This window comes from Pagrus major, chromosome 23, assembly GCF_040436345.1.
Source record: "Pagrus major chromosome 23, Pma_NU_1.0".
In the NCBI taxonomy this organism is placed as follows: domain Eukaryota; kingdom Metazoa; phylum Chordata; class Actinopteri; order Spariformes; family Sparidae; genus Pagrus; species Pagrus major.
The window spans coordinates 8,002,590-8,019,813 of NC_133237.1; the positions used below are offsets into that span (position 1 = coordinate 8,002,590).

At 40.9% G+C, this 17,224-nt stretch overlaps 1 protein-coding gene across 1 annotated transcript; it reads left to right on the forward strand.

The window, feature by feature from the left end:
* The first annotated feature begins 1,655 nt into the window (after positions 1-1,655).
* Positions 1,656-16,032, forward strand: LOC141018940 (ankyrin repeat and fibronectin type-III domain-containing protein 1). Its single transcript, XM_073493692.1, has 18 exons — positions 1,656-1,946; positions 2,273-2,561; positions 2,790-2,990; positions 4,335-4,448; positions 4,873-4,970; positions 5,221-5,311; positions 5,873-5,980; positions 6,537-6,636; positions 7,540-7,669; positions 7,888-8,007; positions 8,238-8,344; positions 8,746-8,860; positions 9,148-9,314; positions 9,770-9,947; positions 10,090-10,252; positions 11,498-11,664; positions 11,893-12,112; positions 13,939-16,032. The coding sequence occupies exons 1-18, from the start codon at positions 1,785-1,787 to the stop codon at positions 14,697-14,699; spliced, it is 3,291 nt and encodes a 1,096-aa protein (XP_073349793.1). The 5' UTR covers positions 1,656-1,784; the 3' UTR covers positions 14,700-16,032.
* Positions 16,033-17,224: the final 1,192 nt, after the last annotated feature.

The window sequence follows — 17,224 nt, forward strand, 5'->3', positions numbered from 1 at the left end:
ACTGTCTGATAACCCTTAAAAGTGATGCCTTTGTGGTTTGTTTACATAAATGAATGTACTGCATTACTTCCTGTGGGATGGGAAATATTAGTCATCAGATGTTTCCATGCACAGCTGAACTTTATGAGCCTCGGCATTCACAGACTGACTAAAGCAGAAAGCCTATTTGCAAATATGCAGCATACTCGATTCTCAGCATGTGGGCCACAGCACTGAGATAAAAAACCAACATCACCACAAGCTGACGTTACATACATGCAACAACACAACCACAAGGAACCTATAGTGTATGACTGTTCATTGGTCAGTACAGTTTCTTTTTAAGTACCTGACATGGCCCTGCTCTCATAACTGCTATTCTACTAGAATCTGCAATACAAGCACAGCTTGCATACACTTTTTTCTTCCCCTCCCAGGTGTTTTGTCTTGACTTTGTGCTGCCTCAAAGAAAGCAAAGCTAATCTGCCTCAACTGTTCCATCAGCACTTTCCACAACAGATGTAAGACATAATAAACAAACAGGGGAAACTATACCAATAACAATGATGGGTATTACCCCTATACCCCTACACTATCCCTGCATCCCAACATATAGACAGTGCAGGTAGTGTACAAGCCACACAGTGAGGTAGCAGATACAATGTTAACGTGTGACAGAGATGTGGCGTCACTGTGGCCAGAGCTCTCATATTGTGTCCTCAGCTGGCACCAACAGCAGGGGAGTATTCACTTTCACACAAGGACAGTGGACTACACAGCACACCATGACTTGACTTGATAAAAAAGCTGAAATGTGAGGCTTTCCTTTAGATGGGAAGTGGTGATGACTGGAAAGAGAGATGATAGAGTTTAAGTATCCCCCCTTTTCCAAAGATGCATTTCAGATCTGAATGCTCGCGGTGTGACCGAAGCAATGTGAAAGTCACTCCAAACTGTGGAAAGAGGGGAGAGAAAAGGGAATGAGAACAAAGGCAAAGACAAATGTAACAGAGGACTTGCTGACTGAAAAGGAAGGGGGGAAAGCTACACCAGACTACATTTTGTTTCAAGTGTTGAAAAGAACAATTGTAAGACAGATTTTTGGGCACAATAATGACTGATTGTAATGCTGAAAAGGCAATGGAATTGATAACGAACCATCATTACTGTAGTGGCGATGATAGATTTTTATCTCCAAGCTGATGATACGAGGAGATTCATATTTATTATGAGGAGAGAATTTTGGCTCCACTGCATGAGATTGCTTTTCTTTAGTTAATTAGATTGATGGGTCTGTCGCTGTGTGCGCTGAGACTCCATTCAGACCGAATAAACCCCATGTCACATAATAACGGGTAAAAGAAGAACAAAAGAGGGGATAATAAGAGGCACAACAATGAAATGTTTCAAGGCATTTTTCATCTACACTGTACAGCCATTGTAACTTTTATCCATTTATCCACCCACACAACAGCACCACACAACTCAGCCTAGACTCACCCTTTAAGTTGGTAGAAAATTGCCTTTACTGTAGAATAATCTGTGTGAGCCTGACTGTTAATTTTGTTTCCCCTCCCTCTTTTTATTTCTATACACTCCTCCAGGTTTCTAATCACTTTCACCTTTTCTCTCTCTCGTTTTTTCTGTTTCAATTGTCACTTTTCTCATCTGGTCATGTTCCCTCTCCCTGGCTCCTAGGTTGGGGGTTCTAATCTTTCTTTCCATGAACTAACCAATCTGTCACACCACATACTATTTCCTCATTCTCTTCAGCTATCCTCTGTCTTCCCTTCTCCACTCCTGTCATGTCTGTATCCATGAGGAACCCGCCCCAGCGTCGGCGATCTCTGGGTCCTGTCTCACCAAAACGCATCTACAGAAACCTGTCCGTCAGACTGAGAGGTGGAGAGTCATCTGTTGGCGGCGATACGGACACACCCAAACACCTCAGCAAGTCTGCAGACACTGTAAGATATTTTGGTGTGATTTGGAAGAGAAGTTTGGGTTTCTTGGTTACTGGGTTTCTTTTTTAAATTATGAGATCTTATTTTGACATTACATGCTGACTTTGTGCCACTATGAATTCATCATCTCAGGCGAGACTGCTGCTCTGATTTATGATTTCATTTATGTACCCTGGTGCGTCCTTTGCCTCTTCCTTTGGATAACACCTCCCTTCCCTCTACATGAAAAAATAAATCTCTCTCTCGCTTTAAACCCTTCTTCTTCTGTCTCTGTCCCCCACCCACTTAACCCCTTTTGGCCCTGCACCCTGTCCCCTGCTCCCCATTAGTACAAGACCCTGTGGGAGGCAGTGGAAAATGAAGACACTTTGGCCGTACAAAGCCTGCTGTCCAGAGACCACACCAACCATGGAGGAAGAGGAGGAGGAGGAGGAGGAGGAGGAGGAAGCATGTGGGAGAGAGGAGAAAAGAAAGAAATGGACTGGGAGAGAGCGAGGGAGAGGGGGGTGAACAGGGTGAGCGATCAGGGCCTGGTCCCCCTGGACGTGGCCGCCCTTACCCATAATTCTCCTCTGCTACATGTGTTGACAAAGGCTGGGGCCAGACATAATCCTGTTTGTAAGTTTGCATTCTTTAAAATATCACATAATAACAAGATTTCTGTTGGGAGCAGATGGTTTTAAAATGCTTCAAGGTTAAATATATTCATCATTATACAACACAAGATTGTACCCATAAAGACAAAATTATTTAATGGAAGAATAAATAATCAAGACAGAAAAATCAACTTCAATGCAAATCATTTTCAGAATCCATCCTCTCTCTTGCTATCTCAATCTTACTCAGTGTGCCGACCAGCAGAGTGGGCACTTAAGCTGGATGCTCTGGTGGCACTGGCGGGCAAACGGCTGGAGGAGAGGAAGAAGGAGTTGTTGAGGAAGGCGGGGGCAGGGCCCCAGGCCCAGGCTGATGTCCACAGACACATCCGCCTCTGGAGCCTCAGGCTGCAACTGTACTGCCGGATGAGACAGAACTTCCAAAACACAGGTCAGTGGTTGGGTCAGTTTGTGGCATTTCTCGAAATCCAGCTTGGGACACAAATCACAGGCCTGTTTTCTTTCATTCCTGACTTTCTAGAAATTCTGGTATTTTTTCCTGTCCTCTTCAAAATCAATCTGAACAAGGCAGAAGTACTTTTTTGTCCAACTCTCCTCTACGAAGCCCCTCCATCACTGCTGGCAAGACCACAGTGATCAGGTATTCAGCCCAACTTCTTGCTTAAGTTTTACTGATTTGCTGTCTGGACTCCTAGCTGGCCTCTTGATAGTCTCCCTCCAGCCCCTTTCACCTCATCCAAATTCAACAGACTTGTCATCAACCTTCCCAAAATCTCCCTTGCTCTACACACTGTCCACCGGCTCACAGTGGCTGCTTGTATCGAATTAAAAACTTTGGTGCTTGGGTGTGTAGATTAAACAACCAGAATACCTCCAAAGGCTTTGGTGCAGCCTGTGTTCTGCAATATTGGGCCTCTTAGCTTTGTTTTCACTGCACTAACCTGCTCTACATTGGTTCAAACTCAATTTTTTTTTTAATGATGTGATGATTTCCCCTCTATATTTTCTTTAATTGCTCTGTATTAATGTCTCTCTTTAGCTCCCACTTCATTTCTCTTTTAAGCACCTCCAGGTCTCTTCTCTTTTGTGATCACAATGTTATTTAAGGGCAGTAAGGCCCCCGGCTCTTATTCCCGGTACATTGAAGATTGTTAGCAAAATGCTTCAAATGTAAAATAGAATTGTGTTTTTGTCTGAGGTTTATGACTTAATCTATTTAGTACAGATCATATTCCATTTGAACCAATGCAGAAGTTCATCTTTATAGTGATAGGGATGAAGTTACTGTCATGATGATATGGTGATAGTTTGTAGGGAAACTGTTCAGTGGCTCTATTCATATGAACGCAAATCATTGTGCAGGATCAGCTCTCAGAGAGCAGGTAGAGATTAGTCCTGGGGCTATGCAGAGCTCCAGGCAGCAGAACCACTACATTTTACTAACAACCATGGCTGGTTAGGTTGAGGACCAAGATAACAAGGTTCTTGTTGAAATGCAAAACTGACTTGTCATACTTATGGTTATTCACTGGGAGTTGGCAAAGCATGATAGCTGTTTTGATATACAACAATTAAGGGACAGTTCACCCAAAATCAAAATACATATTGTCAGGTGTCAGATTTTTTGTGTTCAAATAAGAAATAAAAAGACATATTTTAAAAAGATTTTGAAAATGTTTATTTTCTTCATTCTTTATGTATGAGGTGTCTTGTACTATCAGAACTCTAAGTATTGCTCATTTTGATCACTGGTATGTCTAAATGTTTCACCTAGAGCTCCCTGGGCCTCCTAGTAATGTGTCTATACTGGTGACCAGCACATCCTCTCTGTTTGTGGCAATCAAAGAGCCAGAAGGTCACACCATGGGTCTCATCACCCGCTACAGAGGTAGGTGGTGAATAAGACTATATTATTTTTTATAGATGTATGGATGGATGGATGGATGGATGGATGGATGGATAGATAGATAGATAGATAGATAGATAGATAGATAGATAGATAGATAGATAGATAGATAGATAGATAGATAGATAGATAGATAAAGGAATAATATAATATAATCAAGGTCTCACACATCATTTAGACTGATTAGTATAAAAGCCTTTTATTTATGGATGTAATTTAGCTTCTCTATTTTTGCTGCTTAGTTTAACAGCTACCTACATGTCATACTTTGCAGCCAAGGGTAGATTAAGCCCAGGTACAGCAAGTTCCCCGAAACTGTAAACACTCAAATCCGTAGTTCTGCCCTATGGGGGCTTTGAGTAAAGCCAGAGAATAATCTGTCAGTGAGATTGTTTTGTGTTCACAGTGGAATGGAGCACTTCAGCCAGCTTCAAACGCATCCTTGGCTCAGCCCAAGTTACAGAGACCAAGAATCCATCCCATAGTATTAAGGGACTCACAGCAGTAAGTCATCCAGTACCTACTCTACTAGTGGACTAATAGCGCATATCGCTACTGCAAACACACACATACACATACCTTAGATCTAAACCTACGCACAGACTCTGTCTTTTGCTCCTAAATCATCATCTTCTGTGCGGAACGTCTTCCTTTAAGATAACTCTTATCCTCCTATATCTTTGCCCTAGAATTGATGATTCAGATTGTTAATGCATGGTGATAATTTGGCGGTCTGGTGCTTCTCCAAATACAGGGAGTGCATTACTTTGTAAGAGTGAGCGCCTTCAATGTGAAAGGATGGGGCCCGCCTCAGTGCTCCACTCCAGCCAGCGCTGCCCCCTCCAGTGAGTATACTGAACTGCAAACTTTGATGAATGTCGACTTAGTTCTTTGAAAAGGCTCCATTCTTTTTCTCTCTGTGCCCAAGTAATGAAATCACTCGGCTGACATCAAGCTTGATGTGAAAGAAGTGGAGCCCACTCAAGCCTGGTAGATTAATGAATTATTAAAATGTGGAAAATTAAAGATGTCACTGTATGCACTGAGTTTGAATTTAGCTTACTAGTTGCTGTTACTTTCCACTTTATGTTGTGCAATGACTGCAAAAATTGCCACACAGTGTTTTTGAAATGGAGAACATGTTGCAGGGTCAGTTGGGTAACACAATGTAAGTTGTAAATCAATTTTAATCTAACTTAAAAGGAGGCATAGTTTCAGTAGCTCAGACTGAATCAGCAGTGAAACTTTCAGAGCACACAGATGGTCTCTCTTGCAGTCGCCCTCACCTCCTAATCAGAAACTGGGGAAAAGCAGCACTCAGGACTTGCCAGCAAATGAGTTCTTGATTTCCCTTAATTGCATAAAAATGAGAGTGATGATTTGTTTCTCTTTTTCTTCCTGTGCAGGTTGGAGAGAGTGCGTTGGTGTGAAGTCACAGTTCAGAAATCATGATGGCCTTGTGAAGAAATTGCTGGAAGATGCCAGAGAACCACATTACAGAGGATTCTGCATAGGTAACACTGGCTCTATATGTCACTTATGTGTCCTTATATATGCATTTTACTATTAAATGCATTGAAGCAAAGTCAAAATGTTCTTCTATTACCATCTATTCCTGTACTTTTAACCCCTGGAAATCATTGTACCTTTGGTGGTTACTTCATGTTCCAAAAAATCTGATAATGAAAAATAATCTTGCATAAAGCCTCTTTCAGATTCAAAGCATTGTGTTCTTTTTTTTCAACCCCAACCAATTTCTAATCAGAATTGCTTTTATTTTTCAAGGCGTACAATAGTGTTGACCTTTTTTCTGTGTACCTCTGAAGTGTCAGACAAGAAAATGAACAATGAGGACATTGCAACATATTTTTTAATGATTTTTTGTAAGGACCTATTAAGCTCACTCTACAGTTTGTTTTCCTACTTAACATGATTTTATATTAGCAGCATGTACTGCATGTGTCAGCTCTTTTTACCACCAATTCAACTATCTTGGGCATGCACAGTGAATATATTTTGGCAGCAAAGTGATTCTCATCCTGGCTGATCCTCCTCTCCTTCGCTCTACAGAGAGCTCGAAGCCCCAGAGTCCCAGCAAGCGTCTGTCTGTGTCTCGAGGCATCAAACAACTGTTCCAGTCTGCCACCAAGTTTGTTCGTCTCCTACAGAGGTAGCGCTCCATCTGTCTTACCTGTCCCACTGTGCCTTGAGGGTACAGGGAGTAACAGATTAAATGTGATGCGATTACACCGGTGTAGGCTACAAGTCCACATTCGTTTCTGTTACAGTTATTGAAAAAGAACAGTAGTCGCATTAAAGCTACTGAAGCCTCAAGATCAGTGAGGAGGTCTTTTGAACAGGATGCAGTTTGAAATCATTCAATTGTAGAAAGTGGCATGTGGCTGTTCAAGGCTTCTTGCTGCCCCAGGTGTTCAGTGGACCACACCAAGGAAATTAATTACACAAACCAAAATTATAGTACAGCAGGAAACATACAATATATTTTAAAATACATGCATTTTCTGATCATGCTGTTATTACTGTCAGCTGTACTATTATATGTACTGCTGTACTATAATTTTGGTTTGTGTAATTAATTTCCTTGGTTTTTAGGGAGGATGTTTTGTGAGTTGAGGAAATTCTCTGATCTCTCTCAGTTGATGACAATTTTAAAGTTTTATCATTTTCGTGTCAAGCTTGACTTTAGTAAAAAAAAGAAAGTAGTCTGACAGAGCAAAGGTCAGTTATACCATTTTTCCATTGTTGAATTTAGTTGTTCTAGAATTAAAATATCTTATAATCTTTTATTCATGATAATTTGATCTTAAAAGTATGATTTTGTTTTGTATTTGTGCACATATTTATATATTGCCTTGTATTTTTCATCGTCTTTTATTGTTGTTATTGTGCCTTTTTTGCCACTGACTAATTTGTACAGCTTTCTGGTTGTTTTTAAACATGCCACATAAAATAATATATATATCATATAAAATATATATTATAAAAATAAACTTGATTTGATTTTTTTCTGTATTCTCTCTTTGTTTGGTCTGTCTCATGTTGATCTCATTAGGGGTGTGTACTTGGCTACTGTGTTCTACCACAAGGAAAACATCCTGGTGACTGCTGAAGATCAGATCCCACTGGTGGAGATCCAGTGCTGCTCCACCTCCATCACCCAGGACTTTCTTTGGTTTGCCAAGGTGAAACACATGTATACGTTATTCAACATATATGCTGTTGGTAACTTATCCATATGAAACATCCAAAACATGTGAAGTCAGGTAGCTGTTTTCTAATCACACACAAATCCTCCATTGTTATTTATTGATTCTACAAATTTTGACAATTCAGTCGGAAGGCAATGGAACTTTCTGTGTGAAATTCTGTTTAAAATTAAATGTTATTTTTTCCCCTTTAGTTGTCCTGTGCATGGCAACAAGTGCCCTGGCTTCAGCAGGCCCTTTTCACGGCTCATTCGTCCCCCTCCTCCCTCCTTCAGAACAGGCACAACATTTTAAGAGCTGTTTCCCAGCTGCAGGTAGGAAGTTAAGCAGCTTACCCTGCATGATAAGGAGCAGCAAAATGGGTTAATTACTATTTTAATTACCTCCTACTCCTCCTACCCTTCTTACTGGTGCCTCGCTTCCCTATCTCATGCTACAAACCTGTACCCCCAGAACCTGTGTTTCACTGCATTAATCCCTAATATCCTCATATTTATTCATCCTCATGTTTCTCTTTTAATTCTCCACCCTTCTCTGCCTTCAGTCCTCCCTGGGAACAGTGGACCTGGGCCAGGTGTACTATGAGCCTCTGAAAGACCGGCAGGGCAATGTCTTACTAGTGACTCTGAAGGAGTTCCCAAACCCTCCCAGGTGAGAAAGAGTCTTTTGTTACTTTCTGTTATTTTCTGTCAGATATTTTTTCTTCCCCCACCCAACAAAGACCTCACAGCCTCAAAGAAGGCTCTAACCCTGTTTTCTCTTTGAAGAACATTTTCCAACTCACCACTCAGCTGCTCAAATTCACATCCCAAACATTTTAAAAATGTCAGTCACCCAGATCAGAATCTTCCTTTCCACATGGCAGATACAAGCCCTAATCAGGCATCAGGCAGGGCTTGCTTAGCAAATGTGCAGAATGATGTTTTCAGCATTTCCAGCCTGTATATTGATTGTTGGTGTAATACCGACTGTGTTATACTAATATGAATAAACCAAACTGAGTATTTCATTGGTTGTTCCATGTGGTTGCATTTCATTTTCACCGACCCAAGCCATCCTGACCCTCCGCTTCACTGGACACCCCTCGCCCGCCTGGAAAAAAACCGCAGCAGAACTCCTCTGCTTCCAGAGCCCACTGCCATGGACATGCTGTATGAGCAGCTCAAGGTGAACCTGGGTTTGTGTTTGTGTGAAAGAGAGACGCATAGAAAAAGTATGTGAGCAGCAGCTATGTGCAACAGAATGCAGTGCGAGTTGAGTGTATTGACTTTCCTGAATTGATTATTGGGCTTTGTTTTTCTCCTCTGTGCAACTCAAATAACCCTGAAAACACAGTGGAATTCATTTAACACGCGTAAACCTAATTATCTAAGACGCTGCAAATTAAAGGCATCTAAACATCACTTCCTATAAATATCTTAAAACCCCCATTATTGTTTCTCCCTGTTCTCCAGGAGAAACTTTCCTTCCACAGACACAGTATTCAGTGGGTACAGTCGGGTCTGTATGTGGGCATCCTGAAACTGTGCAGCTCAGTGGAACAGATCAGGGTCCTGGTGCCACAGAGGCTGCCCAATCTGCTGTGCCACACACGGGTCCGACACAACGCCCATGTTTCTAGGTAACACCGTTTGAACATGTGACATACTGAGCCAACATGTGACACACCGTGCCAGTTCTCCATATTGTAGCTCAACAACAAATCATACATGCATTTTCCAAAGCATACCATGCCACACTTGCTGCTTTCTTGGTGTTTTAGAGAGACTCAAATGCTTTTTGAAGGATATTTCAAACGCAGTACTTCCTGCCATTACAAAGGGGTGCTGTTTGGCAGCCAACCATCAACTTTTGAATGTTGGACCACAAGTCTTCACCAACTAGCTGCCCCTTCTTGCAACTTAAATCAGCCAAAAAAAAACACAAAATATTCTTTGCATGAACATTAAGTATATGCAGTTTTTAGTTAATGGGCCACAATATACAACAAAGCTGCTCACATGGAGGGTTTTTGTACCTTTGCTGTCTCTACTTCTTTGTCACAATGTTTTGCTAACTGTGTTGTCGTTGTGACAGAGAGGAGTGGGCGTGGCTTCAGAGTCATGTTTACACCACAACCAATGGCAGTGTTCAGAACCTGTTGAGTGGCGAGGACGAGAGCTTGATGGAGAGCAGCGGTCTGGTGGAGTTTGTCAGGTCTCTGAGGGTTGCAGTCACACATCTCTTGACAAAGCTCAACATCCCCCTCTACAGGGTAAAACTGGTTTATGTCACCTAGAACTTCTCCTTTCTGTGCTATTATTGTTAAGAAAGGATAAGACATGGCGAAGTTCAGCTGAACATATAGCATCCAACAGATCTTCATAACATTTGGTCATATTTTTTGTCGGTAACAGGCTTATCAGTATGGTGTGTACACCCGTGAGCTGGTGCAGTTCGGAGACAAGCTGTCCATGTTGCTGCTGCTGCCTCCCAGTGAGGACTTCAGCTCCAGCTACTGGCCTCTGGTGGGGACCAAGGAGCCTGGGCTCACCATGCCCCTGCAGATCTTTGAGCTGGGTAGGTGTAGATCTACACGCGCACATGCATCCATGCATATGGGATCTCTCTCATAATAGTACTACCGTGTTTTTTCAAGCAGCACTGAGAGAGCAGGGCCACAAAAAGAGGAGCTAGACAATGCCACAAGCAAGCATAAACAAAAAAATATGTTATTCATACTGTTACATGTTCATCTCTTACCAAGAACAACATTGTGTCCTGGAGCCCTTTTTAAGTTAAAGGAACAGTGCATCCTAAAATCAAAAATACATATTTCTCCTCTTAGCTGTCGTGCTATTTATCCACATAGATTGTTTTGATGTGAGCTGTGAGTTTTGGAGATATCATTTAAAAAATCCCTTTCCAGAAACCATGACCTGGTTATTTAAGATAATCCACAGACCTTGTTGTGAGCAGTTTCATGGAGGAACTATTTTCTATCTACCGTATAACACCTGATAGCCTTGGCACCGAGGCTCATGACAGCACAGGATGTAAACATTAATGGCGTCTTCCTCGGCTGAGCTGTAAAGTTAGCTAGCTCAGTGGTGTTAGGTGAGCTAGCAGCTAGCTATGAACTAATCTAGTTTAATTAGTTTGCTCCCTTCCTCATCCTGCATGATAACACAGTTGATGGGTGTAGTTTGTTTGAAAGAAATTAGTTCCTTAATGAAACTGCACAACAACCTCTGTGAGTTTAGTGAGATTATCTTGAGTAACTAGGTCATGATTTCTAGAAAGACATGGAGAGTTTTTCAAATGTATTTTTGTTGGTGCTTTGAGCACTGCAAGCCTAATGCTATATAGGTCCATTATATTTGAGAGAAAGCAAACATCTCCAAACTGGGGTGAACTGTCCCTTTAGGAAAAAACGCTAGCATCACATAAGAACAAAGTGACAGAAGTAATTTCATATAGCATACACCTCATCAAGATCAATAAATGTGTCTTATCTTCAAAGGAACTAAAGGAAAGATTTTTACATCCAACAAAACCAATGAAATGCATTTCAACCTGAACCAATTAGGTTTAAAGCTAAGGTGTAGTATCTGATCTTTTGGTCTTTTGAAGACGAGTCACTTTTATTGTTTTTTTCTTTTCTCATTAGTCCTTTGATCCTTCTTTTCATCTACACTTTAGGATTTGTTTTGACTCTAATTCTCATGCTAAAAGTGTGATAAATTGCACTAATGAGTTCCCAGGCTCTGTCTCTCAGCTTTGATGCAGTGATTGCTTTTTCTTTCAAATCTATCTTATCACTAGTTCACTTCTGGACATATGAAAGGGACTTCGTGGCCCAGTACTGCCAGGGCTGGGTGAGGCTGGAGCTGGACACTCATCTGGCCCAGCAGGCTCTGCGGGAGGCGCTGGACACCAAGGAGGTGCAGGAGGCCCGAGAGCGTCTCAACCACATCACTGAGCTTTCTCATGTAAGACCATGAGAGCAGAAACACAAGAAGGCTGAATAGTTAAAGAAAAGCTGAAACATACCTTTTATTCATCTCTACTTCTGTAATTAATATGGGTTTAATAATGAAAATGAATAAGAAATAAAGGCTTTCACTTGGATTCATCCATCAGTGTATATGATTAAATGTGATTTCAGTTTAACTAAGTCAACCGTTTCTTTGTTGCCATTTATTTTCCTGTTCCCTCAGCGTCTGGATGTGGTCTGGAGGGACGCCCGCTGGATTATGGACTGTCTGCAGTGTGTTCGGTCCAAGCAGTGGGTGGGGGCCGTGCCTCTAGGCCTGGTGATGGGAGGAGACCCGCCGGCACGTCCTGATGGTGAGGAGGAGGAGGAGAGTTTGACTGCCAGGCTGACGTGGCCGCATCGGATACAAGCACAGAGACAAGCACAGAGACAAGCCATTTCAGGTGGGTGAGGGTGTAAATAAGCAAAGATCAAACTATATTTTAGTACTGATTTCAGAAAGAGGCCGCCAAGTTAATTAATTTAGTTAAAATCATAAATACAGCATGTATGCTCCTTAGTAACCTATTAAATCATATTGTAGGTTTATTTTATGCAAATACACATTCTTTAAATCCACAACATTCATTTATAATTCTTGTCAGCATCAAATTTTCCATAGGTATTAAACACAAGGAGATATTGTATTCTATGTATAAAACAATGCATTAGTAATGCAGTATACAATTTCCCATTTGAGATCAGACTGCTGTTATAACTAGAGATCATCTTGGGATGGGATCACACCAGCTGCAACACCTGTCAACATCCATGTTCCGATCCATGAGTACTCAGTACTCCCCTTGCTCAAGGTGAACCTGGGTTTGTGTTGAAAAGAGACGCATAGAAAAAGTATGTGAACAGCAGCTATGTGCAACAGAATGCAGTGTATAATGATTGAGTGTATTGACTTTCCTGAATTGATTATTGGGCTTTGTTTTTCTCCTCTTTGCAACTCAAATAACCCTGAAAACACAGTGGAATTAATTTAGCAAGCCTAAACCTAATTATCTAACTTTTTTTCTTTTTTAAATGAGACGCTCCAAATTAAAGACAGCTAAACATCACTTCCTATAAATATCTTACAACCCCCAACATTGTTTCTCTCTGCTCTCCAGGAGAAACTTTCCTTCCGCAGACACAACATGCAGTGGGCACAATCACAATCTTGGGATGGGATCACACCAGCTGTGACACCTGTCAACATCCATGTTCCGATCAATGAGTACTCAGTACTCCCCTTGCTCGGACCACACCCATATACAAACTTGCCCTTCATTTGATCTCAACTACAAACCTGTAACGTGTACCTGTTTGACAGTGATCTGCAGCTTAAAACGAATATGGGCCAGGGGCATAAAGTGGGGGATCAATGGCCCCTTTCCTACTCCCTTGCTCCCTATTACCAGTGCTCTTGTCCAGACCACTTCCATTTTCAAACTCAGACAGATATTGATCTAAACTACACACCTTTGAAGTTTCATGACTACATCTTGCACAGTTGTGATGCTATGATGCTGACAAAAATCTGTCCATGGACCAACAGACAGGCATATATATACTTGGCAAAGTACTCAAAACCACTTCTGTGTTAGTTCCCGCTATATTAGGTGTCTCCAGGGCAACATTTTGCCCTGATGACACACATACACAGACTCGCAAAGTGAAAACATTACCAGCTGACATTGCCACAGATGCTACTTTGAAACAACAGTGCTTTGAGTAAAATGCTAATGTCAGTGTGCTAACATGCAATAATTACAAATACTACTTAGCTAACATGTTGATGTTTAGCAGGTATAATTTTTACCATCTTCATAACCCTTGTTGAGCCTGTTAACTGCAACACTGAATTACTGTGACTTGAATGCTGCCATAACTTTTTTTATTGGTAAAAGCAGGACAGGTACAACAAAATCATTCGCATATCAGCATATTTTATTTTTACTTTAACTACAGCAACATTAGAGTTCAAAGAAAGAAAGACAAATAACACAAAATTAAAAAACAAAAACAGAACAAAACCACACACCATAAGAGAAAGCAAAAGAAAAAAGAGATAGGATAAAGGGAAAAGGTTATTGAAATACTCCATAAATTATTTCCATAAATAGAGAGAGAGACCATCAGATTTTTGTTTTGTCCAAGCTTAGAAAAAACATCTAGTTATTCAACTAGACTGTAAATGAGGGTTGAAGATTTGAATTTGTTTTTCGGTCTTCACTTTCAGACTGTCCAGTCAGTGGGACGCCACCAAATGTCGTCACTGCCGAGGTCTCACCTCCAGCGGGGATAATGGATGTCCCTGAAGAGGCCGCGTTGGTGTTGACGGAGGGCGTTGCAAAGGGAGGATACCCTGTAGACATCGCCGCCCAGTCGACCATAGACTTGACGAGCATTGGCCAGTCAGAATTAGGATGCCCAAGCGCTTTAATCGAACCTGGACTAGAGCCTGCTGCTGATGCACAGCTGGAAATGAGCTACACAGTTCTGGACACACAGGAGTCTTACAGCGAGGAGCAGGACTTCCCTTCCATTACCGAGGTGATCCAGCCAATGGAGATGGCAGAGTTGGTGGACATCTTGCCCACACTGAGTCTTATTGAGGAGGAGACCCCTAGCGGCCCGTCCACACCATCAGTAATGGAAATGCTAGAGAGCTTTGGACTAGGGATTAGTGAAAACAACACCTTCTTCGACTTAGAGAGTTCAAACTTAAACAACGGAGCCGGCTGTCTGTCACAACCCAACCGGAACTATGCCAGCAGCAGCAGCAGCATCAGCAGCATGAGAGAGACGCACTGTGAGAACACTGTTTTACAAGGACAGGACATGTCTGCCTGTCACGCCGTAGTGAACGCCACAGGTGGTGACGTGCCTGTTTTGAGCCGGGAGTTTCCTCCAGAGGCTCAGCAGGTTCCCAGCAAGGGGGCGTGCTTTCTGGTGAGAAACCAGGTGGAGTGGGACAGACCCTCTAACAGTTCATCCTGATATTGACTCAAGTTTGAGCCTACTTCAAACTTGTACCAATTAAGCAGTAGATTTATAAGCAGGACTTTGACATTTCCCTCAATCGCTGACTGCCCATCAGTGCCCACCTGTCCCGTTAATGATAACTGTTATGGAAGGAAGATTCAAGTGACGTCTAGTTATATCTTTATCTAACACATCCTTACAGCTGATGTTATAATGGCTATGGGAAATGAAAAAAGACACCATAACTACACTGTTTTATGTTGTTTGCACATTTCTGGGCCTGTAATTTATCTTTTCTAAGGTTCGGTCCATTAGAGCTTCACGTGTGGAAAATCTAAGCTTAGTTTGTAGTTTTTATGACTTGAAAGTCCATCACTCACTACAGCCTGAAGCAACATTACTGCTTGTTGGAGGTGGCAAACAAACATTTTAATGCATATAGTTCAGTAAAATGGAAATGTTAATTTACAGTTGAAAAGCTGGTATACTGTATGCTCAATTGAATACTTGTGTAGTATTTCTGGTTTACCTTTGTGCACTTTTGGCATTCCTAAACAAAACTATAGCAAGATTTATAATCCAGTTGATAATACATTTACTGCTGTCTTTCTCCAAATTATGATAATCAAGTTCTGATAATGAGAGAAGAAACCTGCTTTGGACATGAAATGAAGTCAAAATGTGTGTGCTGTAAGAAAACCAAACTCAAGATGTCGGTCCACAGTTTGTTCTTCAGTTATTTTCACTAAAAATTGCCAATTCAAAGGCAGGTTTTCAAAAATATACTCAATTCTTTGTCTGGATTTACATTTCTTGGTTGCACACAGCACACAATTTTCTCTGGGTCTTAATGTGTTCAAATACACACACTCGTGTCAGTTATTTTTAGCTTTGGAAGAGATTTGGCCTTGCATTCTTGCTTCTGTATTTACTTTGTCTTTACCTCCTTCTGTACAGCATCCAGTCAACCAGAGATCGAGATGACAAAAAAGACAAACGAAATGACAACATAAAAATCTGCTATAGTTTCTTTCCAGCAGAAATGAAGTGATGTACTCTAGGCAGGCTGAAAATACAAAGTTAAACACAGTTAAATAGAAGAGAATATAATGGAATAGCTTTTTCTTGCAGCTTAGTGCCTTTCAGTTACATCTTGCATTTCCATAGTTCATATTATTAGTGAGGTATTATATGTGGTCAAATAAATACTTATGTGGGTTAAGTTATAACATTTTAAAAATCGCGAACATGTGGATAACCGTATTATGTATTAAACTGTTCAGTGGGATGAAATTGCCCAAACGAATGTTATTATAAATCCCATTAAATACTGCCTGAGGCTATCACATCGTGGTTTATAATTCTGTTTCATTTTCGAGGTGGTTTGTATTGGTGGTACATGGTGAACTCCAACAAGTGTTTTCACATATTTTTACATAATTAAATCTGTTCTCAGGACTTGATAGACATCCTTGCACTCTCCAGGTGCACTTGTTGAGGACAACCTACACATTTTACTAGAGCCGGGGTCTAATGTTCATAAAGATGTTAGGGAGTAAAATAATTCTGATGAATATGGCTGATAATCTGCACTGAAACAAACCTCATGGGGAATTTAATAATTACAAATGACCCAAACATCTTTTTTTCTGCATTATGTTCTGTAAGAAAAAAGAGGGTTTTTTTATATTGGACAACATATACGCCAATACATATATATCTGTGTAAGGCCAATACATCAGTCGGGCTCTAAATTTTACATTCTTATTGGTACATTGGTGACCTCATGTAAATCAGGATAACTGAAAACACCAGTGTGTGTGCAAGGCTTTTAAGATATGCAATTACACGTTATTAATGAAGTATACACACACACAACCAGTTTCACTGGAGATCAGTGAATTGCCACATTAATCACATTTCATCCTAATGATAAAGAAACATGGGGACATCTACTTCAGGGGCATATGTTCAGTTTAACAAAACAATCTAGTTGAACAATCTGTGGCGAGTTTCCTCCCTGCTGTGCTTTAACAGCTTTAACATTTGTGCGATAAAGGGGTAATAATGTGACATTAAATTTCAAATTAACTTAGTGCCAGCTCTGCCTGACATCAAATAGTCACTGATTAAGAGATCAAAGCAGAATCTTATCAATTTGTTCTGAGATTAACAGTCATTATTTTTGTTTTCCCATTACTAATTATCACTTGCACCACTGATGAGTGTGGCTCAATATGGTTAAATGGTTATCTGATGGAACAATTTCTATGGCATCTACTACGTAGACTAGTTCAGTGGAGTCACGCTGATCATACATAAAGTTTAACAATCAATCAATCAATCTCAACAGCCAATTTCCACAAACATGCAGTCATTAAATTAAATGTTAAACTGTAGTGCAGGTTTATTCAGCTACTTTTTTTATAAGGGCCAGATTTGGAAAAAAAAAAGTGTGGAGGGGCCATAGTGTTACAGTCTCTATGTCTGACCTGTTAAGCTCAGAATTCTGAAAACAATGCCCTTTAATTTAATTTCTC